A 19564-nucleotide genomic window follows, 5' to 3' on the forward strand; every position below is an offset into this window, starting at 1 on the left:
GTTTTATAACAGCTATGTCATTCTGTATTTCTTCTTGGTTTTTATTCATAGTTTCTACCTCTTTTTTTAACCTGATGTAGTTCCCACTGAGCTCTTCATAATTCTTACTAAATTGCTTGTAGTTCTCACTAAATTGTTGGAGCACCCTTAAATTCATTGCTTTGAGTTATCTGACAAATTGCTTTCTTCCGTTTCATGTAGTTCCTGGTGAGGGGTATTAGAATACGTAGGCAGGTCGGTGTGTATTAAATAAGCCTGCTGTGCCTCCCAGATTGTTGTGGTGTGTGGTGCCTCTTGCCTACTGCTGGTCCTGGGGGATTGACAACTGGCAGCTGGTATTGATCTGTCATGTTAGGTGCTCTTCGCATGCGTGGGTCCAGCTGGAGTGCTGTTGGGGTGCGTGGGTCACCCTGGTTTCCTTCCGAGGTGTGCTACTGCCTGGTGGGGCTCAGCTCCTTATCAGTCGCTGCAGGGGGTGAGTGTCAGCCCCTGGTTTGTGCTGCTACTGCTGCCAGAGGGTGCTCTCAGCTCCCAATCCTATGCTGCTGTTGGGGACTGAGGATGCTCAGCTCCCAGGAGTTTGCTGCTGCTGGGGGAGGGGGCTCCACTCCAAATCTGCTGCTGCAGTTGCCAGGGGCAGGTCTCAGCTACCCGAGTCTTGCTGTTGCTTGGGCTGGGGCACCACTCCTGATCAGTCTCTGCTGATGCCACTGGGAATGGGTCTCAGCTGCCAATCTGTGCTGCTGCTGCCTGGGGATGGATCTTATATTCTCACAAAATGTGGGAAGTCCTCACAGGCAATTTCTTACCTACCTTGAATCTAATCACTATAATTTAACTTTTCTCTCTCTCTTTTTTTAATCCTCATCCAAGGATATTTTTTTCCACTGGTTTTTAGAGAGTGGGAGACAGGGAGAGTGGGAGGAGAGAGCGAGAGAGCAAAACATTGATGTGAGAAACATACATTGATTGTTTGCCTCCCCCACACGCCCCGACCTGGGTTGAAGACTGAACCTGCAACACAGTATGTGCTCTTGACTGGGAATCAAACCCAAGACTCTGGTGTGCAGGCTGACACTCTTACCACTGAGCCACACTGGCCAGGGCTATAATTTTCTTTTCTATTTTTTGTACAAAAGAGCTCCATTCTGCCTTCTCTGCTAATGTGTGATTTTTAAGGACCCTCAAGTCATGCAGTCATTGAAATGTCTATTTCCTCAGATCATCACCATGGAATGACACTTAAGAAATCCTTGGAAGCCTGAAAGGGTATCACGTGTATTTTATATCTTCCAAAGTATCTAACACAAAACCAGATACACTTAAGATATTCACTGAAAATTGTTGAATGAAAAACCCGCTAAGTAAAAACTGTGAGCAAACATTTTAGTTTCCTGCTCTTCTGCTGGGCTAATTAAGTTTCCACTTTTTGCCAAATACTTCACTCATGACACAGGAAGATGGCCATAGCCAGGCTTCCCTTTCAAATTCACTGAACTCGTGTACAAGTGTCAGCCACATGCCTGGCACCAGCTGCCGACACTGTGCATGCAGCCTCTAAGGAGCACTGACCACGACCATCTCGGTCATATGGTGCTTCTGCTGTAGTGGACATTTGGACTGTTTCCACTTTTAACTATTATGAATAATGTTATAAATATTCACATACATATTTTTGTATTATGAACAATGCTTTTAATTCTCAAGTGCATACCTGGTATACAAGGCCTTACAAAAAGCAAGTCTATTTTTCTATCTTCCTAAGTCAATATACATAAAAGGGACTTCACCACAACAGATATTCTGCTTACAACTTTCTCCTAAACTCAGTTTCTTTCTTCCTTCCACCTATTTAACTGATTTTTGAAATTCAGTAGAAACTAGAAAAGATGGCACACTGCAGCGCATTCCGAAATGACTCCCATGTGCTCACACCAACACTGGTGGTAGGTTAGGTACGAATGTGTGCTCAGTCACAGTGGGCACCTGCATAAGCCTGACCATTTTCATATCCTAGAATAAGGAAACTATTTTGATATACTGACAATAACCATCATAGGATGGTGCCTATAACCAACATACTAAAATAAATAAATTTTTAAAGCTAATAAATTAAAAATAAAATGATGCTTTACTGCACATACCCTTTAGTTCTTCTGGAAGAGAAGAAATGTAAGTGACTAAAAACGTCTGTAATGTAAATCCCAGTGGAGAGCCACTTCCTATCTGCTGGCCTGGGGACCTGGAGACAAAGAGGAACAAGAAAAACATTTAAAATCTGTTTACAAATAAGCACATTGAAACTAAAAGGACTATGGCCCAGCAACCTTTAACAACAAAACAATAAGACCATCTTTTATTTCTGAACCTACTTTTTATTTTTCAGTAAAATATTGAGGATCTTTCTGATTATAAAAACACCAGGACCTTCTAGGAAAATGGACATGGGTTAGTAACATGCTATACTACGTAGGCATGGATTTCCTTTTTATCACATTTTCCCTGACACAAATATATGAATCTTGCTTAGTTTCATTTTTTTTAAAAGTCTAAAAATGATCATTTAAAATTACATTTTATTATTTCCAATATGTAATTCAATGCTCTTAAATCTTCAGGTATTAAATAAAAGAAATATTATTCATATAAAGACATACTACTGATAAGTTACTTTTGCAAGAGTTAACATCTTAATTGTTAACATCTAGTGAAGTCCCCTTTTTCCTGCTATATGAGTCTTTCAGAGACATGGTCTGCTCGACGGACAGTGCTGGGAAAGAGAGCCCTTCGTCACAGATGTGTGATCAGTCACGGTCACAGCACAGACTAATTTAAACTTTTTAAAGAAAGTGATGGTGGGAGGTTTTCTTCCTGTTTAGAAGTATATCAAATAAAAGACTTCCAAGTATAAACTTAGTCAACATTAGAAAGACAACATAATTTCAAAAACAAGGGAAATTTTTGAAGATATAATTGAAGAGGCTAAGGCAGAATACTGATGGGCTCTTCACACCATCAACCTTTCCAAGGATAAAGGTGGCCAATACGTCCTGGGTCACGGGCAGCAGCCGCCACTGTCACATATGGAAAGGAGGGGCTAGAATAATGCCTGTGTTATTGGCCTGGAACTGGACGCATTGCTGAAAACTCATGGTTTTCAATATGGGTGGATGGACAGACGGACAGACACTGGAAGAGATATAGATGGTCAGTCTGCTCAGCAGACCGAGCTAAGAAATAGACACCCACACAGGGAGAGAGACAACTGTTAAGCAAATGTGGTAAAAATTAACATTTGGGGAATGTGGATGAAAGGTAAATGGGAATTCTTTGTATTATTCTCAGGACTTTTCTGTAAGTCACAATAAAGAGTTTTAAAAAGGAAAAAAGAGTTTAAAGTGTTGGTTAGCCAAAGTCACTGCAATTTCCAAGGGGACAGAGAGCAGGGGAGAAAGGAAGCTATGTAAGACATATGTTCCAAAGCCAAGAACCAAAGGGCTCAGGTAGGAAAGGAAACAAGAAAAAAGAAGGAACACTTGATACAACTAACAGAAAAAGGCAAGAATAACAAACACAGAAGAGACGACATGATAAGAAAATGTTGAATGTCTAACAGGCAACATCTGTTATATGCCAAATGCATTAAACAATCTGGTCGTTTTTTATAAACAGGTTACATTTACATATCAAATACAAATTACTGCATTGCTGCTAAATAACCCTACATTTGCTTACCTGCTATACAGAGAGCTCTCCGAAAGTGCGTCCATTAATGGTCCAATAACAAACTAAAAAGAAATGTATCTGATGTTAAGTTGTCACTGGAACCTGGAAGTCAGCTGCACTTAACTGCACCTGTACCCAGGGCTGCAGACGAGCCAGTGTGAGCACAGCTGGCCTCCATGCTGTAGGGTCATTTATGACGGATGGTCTTGGAGGGTCTCTTAATTCACCAGAACAACAAAACAAGTTCAGAATTTTCTCAACTGATAAACACTTATAAAATAGAGAGTTCACCTTGGGTCAAGAAGGAAGAAAGGAACCCAAAACAGAAACACATGGTGGAAATAAAGGTAGTAGCAAAGAAAAACAAAAAGAGACCCAAGAGAAAATTTAAGCCCATCTACCTGGAAGATAGAGGGGGAGGAATTATATCTTCAAAACCGTTGCTAGACATTGGTCAGAAAAGCAAGCTTGCAGGAGTGGGGAAGGCTCGGATGGGGGGATGGTGTGTGTCAAACAGGGTGCCCGCCAGGGAGCTGAGCAGGGAGAGGACCTGCCAGTCCCTGACGAACTCCAGGGCTGCACACCAGGTGAGGGTGAAGATTCTAAACAGCTACAGCAAGTAATCAACTGTTTTCATATATAAATATATATATATATATATAAAACTACTATAGCATGTTGCCAAACAATTGGGAAGTTTAGTTAGGTTACCTATAAACAAGAGGTAAATGACGACACCATAGTGATCATGTAACTCACAAGGCACAGGACATAAAACTTAAAATCACAGCTGTAACTCTCTGTCTCTGCTTAGTGTGATTTCTGACAAATGGAAGTATAGATGCTAATAAAACATACAGTATTATTTTACATAAAAAATAAAAATAGCTCAAAAGGCAATCTCTGGCTGGGCCAGTGTGGCTCAGTGAACTGAATGTCTTCCCGTGGACTGAGAGGTCCCACAGTTTGATTCCAGGTCAGGGCACACGCCCAGGTTGCAGGCTCAATCCCCAATAGGGGGCATGCAGGAGGCAGCCGATCGATGTTTCTCTTTCACATTGATGTTTCTGTATCTTTCTCCCTTCCTCTCTCTCTAAAAAATTAATAAACATATTTGTTTTAAAGGCAATCTCTGCTTCATATAGTAGATAACGTTATTCATTGACCAGAACTGGGGGAAGGTCACTACCAAGTTTCCATACTAGTCTGCATCCCGCTGACTTCACAGTGTTCGCAGTTCTGATACCACCGAGTCACTTCTCACAGTGGAACGATGCAGGCGGTTTGTCAAAGTACAGTACAGTATGTTTCCAAAAGGACAGCTGGGTCAGAGAACGGGGACTGGGCAAATCTGCAGCAGGTCCCTCGCCACCAGAGGCTGGGGAATTGCTTGGAGGATCACATGAATACAATGAATGCCTTTAACTCCCATCTTTGGACCAAGGAACAAGGCAGGAAAGGCTGTCATTACCTCAGAAAATTCTGGTGAGGATGGAAGCGTCTTTGTTTCATAAAGCTCCAACAAATGGATAACGCCTTCTTTGGTCAGGATTTTGTTTTCACTCTCAAACATTCTTTTGTAAATACACAGATGCCAGGAGGGGTGAAAGAGCCACCGTCCTGCAAGAACACAGAGTGTCACTGGGTCCCGCTCCCTACTCCATGAGCCGACACGCTCACCCACAGGGTGTCACTGGGTCCCGCTCCCTACTCCATGAGCAGACACGCTCACCCACAGGGTGTCACTGGGTCCCGCTCCCTACTCCATGAGCAGACATGCTCACCCACAGGGTGTCACTGGGTCCCGCTCCCTACTCCATGAGCAGACGCGCTCACCCACAGGGTGTCACTGGGTCCCTACTCCATGCAGCCGACGCACTCACCCACAGGGTGTCACTGGGTCCCGCTCCCTGCTCCATGAGTCGACATGCTCACCCACAGGGTGTCACTGGGTCCCGCTCCCTGCTCCATGAGCCGACGCGCTCACACACAGGGTGTCATTGGGTCCCGCTCCCTACTCCATGAGCCGACATGCTCACCCACAGGGTGTCACTGGGTCCCGCTCCCTGCTCCATGAGCCGACGCGCTCACATACAGGGTGTCACTGGGTCCCGCTCCCTGCTCCATGAGCCGACGTGCTCACCCACAGGGTGTCACTGGGTCCCGCTCCCTGCTCCATGAGCCGACGTGCTCACACACAGGGTGACACTGGCTCCCTGCTCCATGAGCCGACGTGGTCACACACAAAACATCCACATGGCACATTGACTTCCTGACCACAGAAGGGAGTTTGTGTCTGACCCCACCTCAGGTGTTTGACAACCCAATAACCACACTAATGTAACGCTCAGTATTCCATATCGGACAACTTCATTTAGAAAGACAGCAACAATGTCACAGCTGGTAGTGTACAAAATGAAGCACCACCCCTGCCCGCAGATCGAAACTTTAGATGTGGGGTGACTCCCCATTTCCTCCCTCACCTGTCTAATCCACGCCACATTCATTCAGAAATCTGAAGCTGCCACCCCTCTGCTTTGACCTCAGTGGCTTCTCAGACCCTTAGAATAAAACCAGAAGGAGGTTGAGCTGAGCCCTGCCAACGCTCCAGCTCGGCCCACACCCCACACGCCACACGCCACACGCCACACCCGCGCAGCGCCCTCCCGGCTCCTCCCTGAGCTGAGCCCTGCCAACGCTCCAGCTCGACCCACACCCCACACGCCACACGCTGAGCCCTGCCAACGCTCCAGCTCGACCCACACCCCACACGCCACACGCCACACCCGCGCAGCGCCCTCCCGGCTCCTCCCTGAGCTGAGCCCTGCCAATGCTCCAGCTCGACCCACACCCCACACCCCACACCCGCGCAGCGCCCTCCCGGCCCCTCCCTGAGCTGAGCCCTGCCAATGCTCCAGCTCGACCCACACCCCACACGCCACACCCCACACCCCACACCCGCGCAGCGCCCTCCCGGCCCCTCCCTGAGCTGTTCCCATCTCCGGAGGGCATGCCAGGGCTTCCCGAAGGCAGGCCCTTCCTGCCCACCTCTCCAGGGACGGCCGCGCCACTGCAGCCCCTTGGGTGTGGGTGGAATTTATAGTCAAAATTATTTTTTCGTGGAAAACAGACAAAAATCAAGTGGAAAACAATACATCTGACTGGCCATTATATCCTAGCATGAACTGGACACTAGGTATCTATTAGGTAAACATTTAACTGAATGAGGGGAAAATAGAATAACTATGTGCCTAGAGATATTTTTAGCTCTTTTGACATATCCTTTAATTCTTTTTCTTTTTCCTCACCCAAGGACATTTTTGCATTTATCTTGAGGTAGAGCAGGAGGGAGAGAGGGAGGGAGAGAGAAACATCGATTTGAGAGAGACCAGTTGAGTAGTTGCCACCCACACAACCCCAACTGGAGCCGGGAATGAACCGCAACTGAGGTACGTGCCCTTAGCTGAAACTGAACCTGGGACTCTTCAGTCCGCGAGCAGACACTCCAACCGCTGAGCCAAACCAGCCAGGGCTCCTTTAATTCTATTAGAAAAAAATTCTGCGTTTTTAACTCATGGCATTCTATAAATAAATTGGTCCATTATTTGTGATTTCTAACCAAGATACTTGTTCTACGCTTTGATGATGGTAATTTTTCAAAACCTGTCACTGATTTTGAATTTGGTTCACCCAGGGCTGTGGGTGAAATGCAGCAATGAGAGAATCACTTTAATAGTAAATCCTAAGTGAAGTCACGACAGGATCCAATTAAATGCTAGCCCCAGGGGGACAAAGGACTCTCAAGGTCTGTGAAAAATCCTGGTGTCCCAGAAAACATAGCAATTAACTGAATAAAGCTCAATTCTTAGGGGTCAAACTATTAAAGCCATAATTTTCTAGAGTAGGCACTAAGACCCTTTACACAGGTTAATTCTCATGTGTAAACACGATAATATGGAATTTTATCATTCATACAATATAAAACAGTTAGCTGGTGTTTGGTTGATCACTAATCCACACTTAATTTCATAAGATAACTGTAGAAAGCTGTAGTTTCATTTTATTTCCCCTAGAAAGCTCTCCTAATACAATACTGCTTAAGGGCTTAAAAGGCATACTTAAAATTATATCTTGGAATCTTCTCTTCCTAAGAAGTCCAAGATACAGAACTGAAACCCCAAAAAAGTAACTCTAACAAACAATGAAACAGGTATATTGAGAATAAAAATGGCCCTGGCCGGTTGGGATCAATGGTTAGAGTGTTAGCCCACAGACCAATGAGTCTCGGGTTCGATTCCAGTCAAGGGCACGACCTCGGTTATGGTTCGTCCCTGGCCCTCGTCAGGGTCATGTGGGAGGCAACCAGTTGATGTGTCTCTCTCACATGGATGTTTCTCTCTCTCCTTCCCACCCACCACTCTAACTGAAGATAAATGGAAAAATACCCTCGGGTGAGGAATTAAAAAAAAAAAAGGAAAGCAGTTAAAAATGTCAGCTGTGCGGTGGGAGGGATTGGAGAGGCTGCATGCGAGATGAGACATGGGCTGGCCACAAGCTGACCTCTGTCGAAACTGGGTTATGGGGCTCATCATACAAACTCTTTCTCCTTCTGTAAGCATCTGACATTTTCCAGTACCAAAAGTTTAGAAAATTGCCCATATCTCTAAATTATAGAAAACTCCGCAGCCCTTTAAAATTATATTCTCAAAGACTACTTAAGGAGATATGTAAATGCATTTGGACATACTGAGAAAAAACATTATAAACAATCAGTGCAGAAGATACATATTGCAATGTTAATAGCAGATTCTTATTTTCTTTACACTTTTACAGTTTTTCCCAATTCTCTATAATGAGCGAGAGTTAGTTATAAAATCAAATCAAAGGGAAAAAAACTATAAATGTTATAAAAAAAGTAACCATTACCATTTTCCTCTGACACTGCACATTCAAACAGATTGTTCAGCTTTGGTAAAACTGGCTTTATAACATGTATCTGAAAACAAAAGCAAAATGGTGTATGAAATGAAAATTCACCTTTAAAAGCTTAGGGGACTTTTCATCTATTTACATAACAGTAACCCTTCTGTTCCCCACCCCCATGTAAAAAATAAGCAGAAGGTGCTGATTCTTCCAGCTGTTATGTAATATAAATTCAAGTATGTAAGCGTGAGTATGGTAAAGCTAATGACTATAACCTAGGATACAATGACAGTAATGTTACATCTACACAGTGACTATCATATATTATGTCATGAAATCCTCAACCTTCCTGGGAAATGGGGCTGATAATATTCGTATCTTACAAAGAGGAAAAAATACTGAAGTATATTCTCTAGTCACTCAAGTTGCTTAAGGCCACATTTAGAAGTCGAGCCAGTTCATAGTTCAGTGTTCTTCATACTTAGACTATGTTGCTGGTACCAGTCTGATTTATATATCCTTCCAAATATAGGCAAATCTGAGCTTCTAAATAAACAGCGGGGTCTTAGGAATCGACTGACAAAAAAACAGAAAAATTCATTTGACTTTAGAAATGCTCTTTCTTAGTCCGCAGCTCTCTCTATATATTTAACACACATGAATAATTCTTTATTTCATTCCACAAACAACACACACTTCACTGCCCCCTCCGTGACCCCACAGCTGGCTGCCCCCACAGGGCTCTCAGGCGGGGTCCCCAGAGCAGCAGCAGAGGTGTCTTTTAGGAACACATAAAACACTAAATCCAAAACTCTGGGACAGGGCCCAGCCACCCACACTGTAACAAGCCACCGGGGATTCGAATGAACGTGCGAGTCTGAGAAGCCTGCACTAGATCAGGTCATCTCAGGAGATTCCTCTCAACGTAAAAATTCTGTAATTCTACGGTCAATTCTGTGATCTGAAGTCAACTGAAAATGATTCTTCCAAGTTCCCATCCTCAGGGCCAGGTTTGCACTGATGTTAACAAATTCAAAAAAAAAAACTTACAAAATTACAGGGCAATTATTTTCTTCAAAACAACTTACCTCAGAACTGCTTTAAGTAAAATTTTCCTAAGTGTATATCTGAATAATGACTTAAGTCAACTGAACGCACTCCTGAATCTCCTGGGTTTACACCCCGTTCCGAAGCGCATCAGGCCGGAGGCAAGCGCACTGTGTCCCTCCTGCCACACCCTCGCTGGTCCCTGCGCTGCCCCACAGAATGCTGAAGAGCTAAGGGCGTCTACGCGGGATTTATTACAGTAAGAAAACACTCACCTGGTTTCCTTCCAGCGTTTCCATAATTAATATATAGTTTTCCCAAAAGTTTAGCAGCTCATCTCTGTTTTTCTCAGACCACCAAAAAAGACTTGGGCCTGTGATAATTTTAAAAAGAAAATTAGTTGGCAAATTTCATAAGTTTCTTAAGAGCAGCTCTTAAGCGCCTGCCACTGTGACTGAGTGATGTCTTCTCCAGGGAGGAGGGTCCCGGGACCAGAGCCGACAGGAGGCTGGGCGAACAAGGGTCTCAAAAGGAGATTTTTAAAAATAAAGATGACTCTTTTGGAGCTGTGAGTGAGAACGACAGTTCTGAACACATAAACTCTACTTCCTCTCCCTCAGGCCCTCACTCATCAGCACAGAACTTTTGAAGGCAAACCCCAGTAGAACAGAGAAAGCAACAGCAGCAACAGCGGTGAAAACCAAGCCAACTCCAGAAAGGCAAGTATAAAATTGGCACGAGGAAAGCCAAGAAAAATTTGACTTATAAAATTGCCCCAAACGTACGGAATTGACAGAAAGTCACCTCTGTAGGTGGAGCTGAGGACTTGCTCAGTGTGTCTAAGAAACGGTCAGATCCAGGCCCCCGTGCTCTTCTCCTGAACAGGAAGAAGACTGGACTGTTCTCTGAGTAGGTGAACAATGGCCTCTGAATCGAGATGCACTGGACACAGCTGAGGTCTGGCTGGTGCCACCTAACAGTGGGGGTCAGGTGAGCAGGTACACACCCCGGGCACTGAGAGCCCTTCCACCTGCCCCATCCAAGCACGGCCCCTCGGGTCCCAGACTACAGACCAGGCCTCACTGTCCAGCAGAGGACTGGAAAGCATCTGTGGAATCTGGCCAGCCCAGAGGGAAGAGCTGAAAATACACACGTCAGAGATGACCAGTGGAACAGCTTGGCCAGATCACCTTACAGAGACATTCAGTCAACAAACATCACTCATGAGCCTCCAGCTTTAAAGCAGATGTTTGGTTTCTGATTCTTAAACATAAATAGGCATCTAAAGACCACCAAACATCTTGGGAAACCGCAACGTTAGAGATCAAGACCACAACAAACAAAAGGAAATCTGGAGAAAACAATACTATGCAGGAAGAAAAAAACCTAAACGAACAAGAACTGTCCTATAACCAAGATCACTCTATCCTGAAAACCTATCATTTAAAATCTTTCCTTATTAACTTATCTTTATTGTTGAATGTATTACAGATGTCTCCCCTTTTCCCTGACTGACCCCCTCCTCCCCACTCCTGCCCCCCTCCTGCTTCTCCACACTATTGTCTATGTCCATTGGTTATGCACATATACATAGAAGTTCTTTGGTTTATCTCATCCCGCCCTCCCCACTTCCCTTTGAGGTTCCTCAGTCTAACAACTAATTTGTACTTCTTAATCCCTTCATCCTATTCACCTATCGCCCCAGCCCCTTCCCATCTGGCAACCAATAAAAAGTTCTCTGGCCCTGCTGGTTTGGCTCAGTGGTACAGCGTCAGCCCACAGACCAATGAGTCACAGGTTTGATTCCAGCCAAGGGCACGTACCTCGGTTGCAGTTCGTCCCCAGCCCTGGTCAGGGTCGTGTGGGAGGCAACCAGTCCATGTGTCCCTCTCGCATCGATGTTTCTCTCTCTCTCTCCCTTTTTCTCCCTCTCTCCTCCTCCCACTCTGTCTGAAGATAAATAGAAAAATACCCTTGGGTGAGGAAAAAAAAAAGGTCTTTGTATCTATGAGTCTGTATCTGTTCTGTCTGCTCATTTTGTTTGTAGATTCAACTGTAGATAGATATGTATTGCCATTTTATTGTTCATATTTTTGCTCTTCTTCAAGAAGACGCTTCAATATTTCATATAATACTGGTTTGGTGGTGATGAACTCCTTTAGCTTTTTCTTGTCTGGCAAATTTTTTATATGGCCATCGATTTTAAATGATAGGTTTTCAGGATAGAGTGATCTTGGTTATAGGTTGTTGCTTTTCATCACTTTGAATATCTCTTGCCACTCCCTTTTGACCTACAAAGTTTCTTTTAAGAAACTGGCTGACAGCCTTACGGGAGCTCCTTTATAAGTAACTAACTGCTTTTCTCTTACTGCATTTAAGATTCTTTGTCTTTAACCTTTGGCATTTTGATGATGATGATGTTTTGGTGTGGACCTCTTTGGGTTCATCTTGTTTGGGACTCTCTGTGCTTCCTGGACTTATCTGCCCGTTTTCCTTCACCAAGTTGGGGAATTTTTCTGTCATTATTTTTGCAAATAGGTTTTCAATTTCTTGCTCTCTCTCTTCTCCTTCTGGCACCCCCATGATGCAAATGTTGGTATGCTTGAAATTGTCCCAGACACTTCTTACACTAGCCTCAGTTTTTTGGATTCATTTTTCTTTTTGCTGTTCTGATTGGGTGCTTTTTGCTTCCTTATATTCCAAATCGATGGTTTGCTTCTTGGCTTCATCTACTACTATTGATTCCCTGTAAATTATTCTTTATTTCAATTAGTGCACCCTTTACTTCTGACTGGTCCTTTATTATGCTCTTGAGGTCCTCACAAAGTCCTTTGAAATTCTAAGTTCACTGAGCATCCTTATAAGCCGTGTTTTGAATTCTGCATGTGTTAGATTGCTTATCTCCATTTCATTTAGTTCTTTTCCTGGAGTTTTGTTCTGTTTTTTCATTTGGGACATGTTTCTTTGTCTCCTCATTTTGGCTGCTTCCCTGTATTTGTTTCTATGTATTAGGTTGAGTTGCTATGTCTCCTAGGCTTCCTAGGGTGGCCTATTGCAGTAGGTGTCCTGTAGGGTCCAGTGGCACAGCCTCCCTGATCTCCCAACTGGGCCCTGGAGGTGCACTCCTTGTGTGGACTATACACCCTTCTGTTGTAACTGAGTCTTGACTGCTATTGGCACATCAATGGGAGGGATTTACTCAGGCTGATCAGCTGCAAGGACTGGCTGTGCCCACTGACCACTGGCCTCTGACTACCTCAGAGGATCAGCTGTGCAGGGGCCCACCCCACAAAGCAAGACTTACTTCATCAGGGCTCTGGTACCCATTGAGTCCACTCACTGAGTATGTCACTTGTAGGGGTGGTTAGGTGGTGGTGCTTCAATGTGGTCTGCAGCTGGCCACTGGGTGTTATGGCTCTAAGGCAAGGTCAGCCACTGCCTGTGTTCTCCCCGGGACCCCCAGGCATAAGCTACAAAGTGATCTGCCGATGGCTGCTTCTTGTGCTGGGCTTGGAGGTGCCCAGAAAAAGCCAAGTTGTGAACCAAGTTTGGCTGTTTCCAGTGCCAGGCCTGGGGCCACTTAATGAGAGTTATGGGGCTCACCAAGACCAGATGCTGCTTGTTTGAGAGATTTTAGGAAACTCTGAAGCAGGATCCAAGACAGGCTAATCCTATGGTAAAGCCACTGAAATCAGCTTGGGTGGGCCCAAAAGTTGGGTGGGGCACGGCCTTGGGGAATCACCAGCATCGGACAAACAGTGTGAGCTGGGTTGCTGGAGTCCCAGATATGGCTGCTGTCTGCTGCACCAGGGAAGGGATCACCAAAAGAACAATGGCCTTCCACAGCATGTCTGTCCAGAAGAAAGCTGCCCCTCCAGCTCTCCTCTGATACCCAACAACTCAGTTCTTCCCCATTTATCTCTGGTGCCTTTCAAATTGCCTCCCCAATGTTGGAGCCCAGAAAGAGCGAATCCAAGTAAGTCTGTGCGTGAGCCCTTTAAGAGGAGCTGCCTGGGACTCCAGAAGCCTCAGTTCTCACTGGTTTTTACAGGCAGAAGTTATGGGGATTCTCTTCCCGGCCCTGGAACCCTGAGCTGGGCACCTGGTGTGGCACAAGGACCCATCACTCCTAAGGGAGGACCTTCCCAGCTGAGGTACCCTCCTGATTTTTATCCGTCACATGTGGTGTGGGACCAGCCATCCTTGAGCCCCCACCCCTCCTACCAGTCTCCATGTGGCTGCTTCTTTAATCTGGTAGTTGTAGGACTTCCATTCATCCGATGTCAGGTGGTTCTGAATGATGGTTGTTCTGCAGTTCAGCTACAATTCTGCTGTGGTTGTGAGAGGAGGCAATACCACGTCTACCTCTGCCGCCATCCTGACTGGAAGTCTGTCACTAACATCTTGAAGGGAGGTCAAAGAGGATAGTGCAGTGATGGTATAAGAACAGGACACTACTAAAAGGGACATTCCAAGAACCAAAAAGATCTTATGACAATAAGACTTTGATAGCAAAAACAAGAAACTCAAAGAACTGGAAATGAAGTTGAGGAAATTATCCAGGAAATAGAGCAAAATGACAAAACCATAGAAAATAGGAGAGAAAAGGTGTTCTGATGACCAGTCCAACAGGTTCAATATCCTAACAGCACAGAAAGCAAAAAGGGAGGGTAATCAAGATCATTCAAGAAGAGTTCCCAAAAGTGAAGAACATGATTTCCCAGTAGAATAGGTCCAGCAAGTGCCCAGCACAGGGATGAAAACAGACCTGTGAACTATCAGGACTCGGGGGGCACAAACCCTCCTAACTGCCATGGAGAAGAAACAGATCACATATAAACACAAACACAATTCAGAATGGTTTCAGACTTCGCAACAGCAACAATGGAAGCTCTAGCTTCTAAGACAACAGATCAATGCCTTTAACATTGTGGATGGAAATGTTTTACAAGCTAGAATTCTACCCCAATCAAACCAGCAATCAAACGTGAGGTCAAAATAGAGGCATCTAGACCTGCTTGGTCTCCACTTCCACTAAGGATACAGAAAGCCCCACAAGAACATACTGCCATACTAAATAAGAGAAAAAGCTGGAGAATCTATAAAATCCTAAACTTTTGAGCACTCTGGTCACAGTGCAATTCCAAAGGACAGGAGGCTTCGCCAAGGACAGAGAGACAGGACACAAAGTCTCCCACCTCGAGCCGCGCACAAGAGGAAGAGGTGGCCACCAAAACAGCAGTCACAAACTTTAAAAAGAAATGTTGATGAGTTTCTAAAGGCCATGTGTGGCCTTTACATGAGGGCTAGCTCGACAGTTAGAAACCTGGGAGCCCCCGAGGGAGTCCACACCACTCATCAGCTCTCCCACTTGGGCCTCTGAGTGCCCCTGGGGAAGACTGTGGGCGGGATGCCCTGCAGGTGCTGGCACGCAGGGAAACTGCACTGCAACAAGAGGGAGCTAGGAACTGCAGGAAGCAAGCACTAGCACAGGACTCAGATGAAGGGAATAATCGCCAGGGTGATGGTGAAGGCAGAGCTAAGAACCTTAGCTGTGCACCAGGCTGAGCATGTAAAAGGTCTCTAGGGGGGTTTTCAAGAAAATTTATCATATACCTGATGATCTGACTTTGCACAGGAAAGAGTTAGCCAACTAGCCAAGAATCTGAAGCGGAATTATTAAGAGATAAGGAAAGAACAAATTGTAAAACGATGTAATGCTGATCTCCCATTTAACAAAAAGTATGAACTGTGATAATGGGTTTTATGATAGAATTAGATTATTTCAGGACACAGGGGTAGATATCAGTATTATCAGCTGAAGAGGCAGAAGTGGTTGGCTGTGCGCCGAAGTGGAGGGGAGCGGAGGGCAGGCAGGAGGACCACTGCTGACCGGAAAGTGACCGGCTCTTTCAAATAAGCAAGTGTTCAACTTTGGTGATTTTAAAAATACCGTCCAGTGAAAACCCTCATGGTCTGGTCACCAATTTGTGGACTGTTAAAATATTTACTATCTAACGTTTTAAACTTACATGAAAACCTAATCTGCTCACAACTTCAGCCAGACAAAACCCTTTACCAATAATAAATAAATAAGCTACAGCTGAAACAGTAGACATTTTCTACTGAGACAATTTTTTTTTTTTTTTTTTTTTTTTGGTACATGCCCCTAGAGGAACCAAAGCCGGGACTCTGGTCCGCAAGCCAATGCTCCAACCGCTGAGCCAAACCGGCCAGGTCTCTACTGAGACAATTTTTAAATCACTCTGTTTTGGACTTTGATAGTTCCAAAATGGATTTAAGATAACATAAGTATATTTTCACACATTTCAGTGAACCAGTAAAGAATAACACACCAAACTGAAGGGAGGCCTTGCCATTTCATTCACTCTCCTTCTGTAATAGAAAGCACAGCTCAAAATGTAAAAAAAAAAAAAAAATTAAATCCGACTCATTCTATTGAACCAATGTAAAAAATACTCTCGACAGGGCTACTTAAAGGCCATACATTTAATAAATAAATATTATTAGTTAATCCTGCTCCTAAATTACCAGGGGAAATTTTTTTAAAAAGTAATGGTTCCTATAACAGAATTCTAACATTCAAGACTCAGTTCATGTGATCAGTACAGGTGAATAATTTTCCTTCCAACCTGATGACAGCTAACGCTCTTCCATCAGAGTGGACCGACGGCGACAGCGCGCACGTTTACTGAGATACTGCGTGGGCCAGCTCCTAAATTACCCCACCGACGCAGCACTCCACCTGGTCCGGGTCAGGAAGGTGGGACCGCGCGCTCTCCGCTGCAGGGACTCGTGTCACTTCAGAGAACGCCCTCTAGACAAGGGTCCCCCGGAGAGGGGGCGCTATGGGGACCGCAGGAATAACCACATTCGTCCAGGATGGGAGAGACTATCTCGAGGGGCTGGTGTTCGGACCCAGGCGGTCTCCCTCCCAGAAAGCCAGGCAGGCTTGGGCTGGGGTCAGACAGGTACCGTTTCCGTCCCGGGAGCTGCAGATGCAGTCGCCCCGCTCCGCCGACACCTCCACCGCCCGCCGCAGCAGGTAGCGCGCGCGCTTGCGCGTCAGGGCGTCCTCTGCGCGCGCCAGCCCCGCCTGCACCGTTCGCCAGAAGCGCGCGCAGCGTCGTGCGTCCAGGCCCGCCTCGCGCTCGCCGGGCTCGGGCAGCAGCCGCTCGGCCAGCACGCTCAGCACCTGCAGCCTCGGCCCCACGCGGCCCGGCCCCGAGGGCGCCACCAGCCCGCCCCACACGACCTGCAGCGCCGCCCCGCCGCTCTGACCCAGAGCCGGCAGCAGCCGCCCGGCCGCCAGGGCCGCCGCCTCCCCGTCCCCGGCCAGCGCCAGGGAGAGCGCGGCCTCCGCCACGCGCTCCAGCAGCGGCCCGTCCTCACGGGGCCGCAGGCAGGGCCCCAGGGCCGCCAGCACTTCCACGGCGGCCTCGGCGCCTCCCTCGAGGCCGGGCGCGGGCCCCGCGGCCAGCAGGTCGCGCAGCGCCTCCTCGGCCAGCGTGGCCCCCAGCGGCGGGTCCCCCGCCAGGCGCGCGCACGAGCACAGGGCCGCGCTCGCCGCCCTCAGCAAGCGCCGGCGGTGCCGGGCCGGCGGCTCGGAGTCCGGGGCTCCCGCGGGGCGCGCGCGCAGGCGGTGCAGCAGCGGCACCAGGAACCCGGCGGCGACCTCGCGCGCCGCCTCTGGGAGCGCGTCCCCGCCGCCGCCGCGCGCCGCCTCGTCCTCGAGCCGCTGAAGGAGGAAGCGCAGCGTCTCCAGGCGCTCCGCGGACGCCTCCCCGCGACACACTGTCCCGAGCAGGACCCCCGGGTCCCGGCTCTGCGCGAGCAACGCTTCCGCGAGCACCCCCTCCATTTGCCGCGCGCGCCGCCGACACCCGGCGCCCAAAGGAGGCGTGCGCGTGCGCGTGCGCGGCTGGCCAGAGCGTGCGCGTGCGCGGACCCTCTCGCCCAGTTAGTAAAATGTCACTGCGGTACCTACACCAGCTCTGGGGATTCCTAAGCGGAGAGTGGCCTGCCTGAGGACCCTAAATCAGGTGTGCCTGTGAAGCACAGGTACGCACAGAGGTCTATCTTCCAAAAAGGCGCAGGCTGATGCCACCCGCAAAGAAGCACTGTGGGGTCTGAAATGGGTTGCTGACATCTGCATAAAAGTCAATAATACCAAAATGATTTAGAGGCCCTGAGAAACTAATGTGCCAGAGACAGGACGGAAAAGATGCCCACGCCAGCGCTTGAAGTCAAACGCTCAAGCCGACCCTGGCAAGGAGGCCTACCCACACAATGTGCTCCCACATGCAATCTCAAAAATTGTCCTGTGTCAGTATTTTCTCTTTCTGACCGCGTCTACTGCTAAATACAGAAACAGGAAACCACGTTAGCATGCACGGTCCTGGTCTGGTTCCTGGCTCGACCCCAAGCAAACCGAATCAGTGACACAGGTTTTCTCCTCTTTCTCACCATAAAGATTTCCTACCTTCAAAGGGCTTGCCATGTAATCAGCAAAAGGGATAAAGCATAATTTAAAGTTTTTTTTTTAATTTAGTGTTATTTTTATATAATTTAAAGTCATTTAATTTTTATATTTTTGGTTTTATATATTTTTAAGTTACTTAAATTTAAACTTCCCGACATCATATATGCAAGGTTTTTACATATTTCAGTCATTAATTTTCCATTGACAATGCATAAATGGTTCTATTCCACTCAGAATGTGTCAGCAAACATCGATTGCTTTCGACATATAATGTGCCATAAATATAGTTTTCCCTCAACAGTATGTTCTTCATATATTTGTCAACAAAAATGGGCAAGTCTTGGGCACTTAACAAACGAAGATATGCAAATGTAGCATCTGAAAAGATGTTCAATGTCATTAGTCATTAGAGAAATGCAAATGAAATATTCAATAAGATACCACTTCATACCCATTAGAATGGCTAAAATTTAAAAGATTGAAAACACCAAATGACAAGGACTAAGGATGTGGAGCAGTTGGAACTCCCACACATTTCTGGTGGTGTGTGAATGGTCCAATCCCTTGGAAAGCTGTTTCTAAGAAAGTTAAAATTTACCTACTTTATGATTCAGTATTCCCATGCTTAGGTATTTGCCTAAAATAATAAAAATATATGCCAACAAAAGTGTTTAGACAAGAATGTTTTCAACAACATGACTCAATAGAACCAAAAGCTCGTAACAACCTAATGTCTATCAATTAGAATGGATAAACACATTGTGATCTAATCATATAATAATGCTATTCAGCAATAAGAGAGAATGAATTACTACCCCAGGCAACATACATAAATCTCAAGAACAGTGTGTTGAGCAAAAAGCCAGGGACGCCAAGCTTACATACTTCGTGACTCTGTTTACATGAGATTGATAACAAACAAGTCATCTGTAGGAGAGGTGAGAGCAGCAGTTGTCTGCAAGCAGCGGAGTCACTGAAACGGCACGGGACATTCCGAAGCGATGACACACTTTATCCTGACTAGGGTGTTGGTTTCACGGGTTTCACATTTGTTGAAACTCCTTCGACTGATCTATTCATTTCACTGTGCGTGAGCTTTACCTCCATTACAAAAATAACTTAAGAAAATAATAATTAGTTATCCTATGAGGTTGCTCCCTATTGCCTGCAGAATAAAGCCATGTGCAGAGCATGGTCTGGGGACCTGGTGGACACCAGCCAGCCTCATAACCTAACAGTTATTTTCTCTGCCTAAATATTTCCAACTGACACTTTCCTGACCCACCAAGGTGGGCAGTGGTCTCTTTTTTCATCCTTACCTTATCCCACTCTTATTTTTTCTTTTAAATCCTCACCAGAGGATAT

General features: G+C 46.1%; 1 protein-coding gene across 1 annotated transcript in view; it reads right to left on the bottom strand.

Annotated features, from left to right (window-relative positions):
• TARBP1 (TAR (HIV-1) RNA binding protein 1) overlaps nucleotides 1-17578 on the bottom strand; it is a 77285-nt gene extending 59707 nt beyond the window's left edge. Inside the window, exons 1-6 of the mRNA XM_036277524.1 lie at nucleotides 16693-17578; nucleotides 9972-10069; nucleotides 8653-8722; nucleotides 5198-5346; nucleotides 3736-3788; nucleotides 2145-2242 (exon numbers count right to left, since the gene is read on the bottom strand). Coding sequence (XP_036133417.1) covers nucleotides 2145-2242; nucleotides 3736-3788; nucleotides 5198-5346; nucleotides 8653-8722; nucleotides 9972-10069; nucleotides 16693-17578 — 1354 coding nt within the window. The remainder of the gene's footprint in view (nucleotides 1-2144; nucleotides 2243-3735; nucleotides 3789-5197; nucleotides 5347-8652; nucleotides 8723-9971; nucleotides 10070-16692) is intronic.
• Between the last annotated feature and the right edge of the window lie 1986 nt (nucleotides 17579-19564).

This window comes from Molossus molossus, unplaced genomic scaffold (genome assembly GCF_014108415.1).
Source record: "Molossus molossus isolate mMolMol1 unplaced genomic scaffold, mMolMol1.p scaffold_m16_p_23, whole genome shotgun sequence".
NCBI classification, from domain to species: Eukaryota; Metazoa; Chordata; class Mammalia; order Chiroptera; family Molossidae; genus Molossus; species Molossus molossus.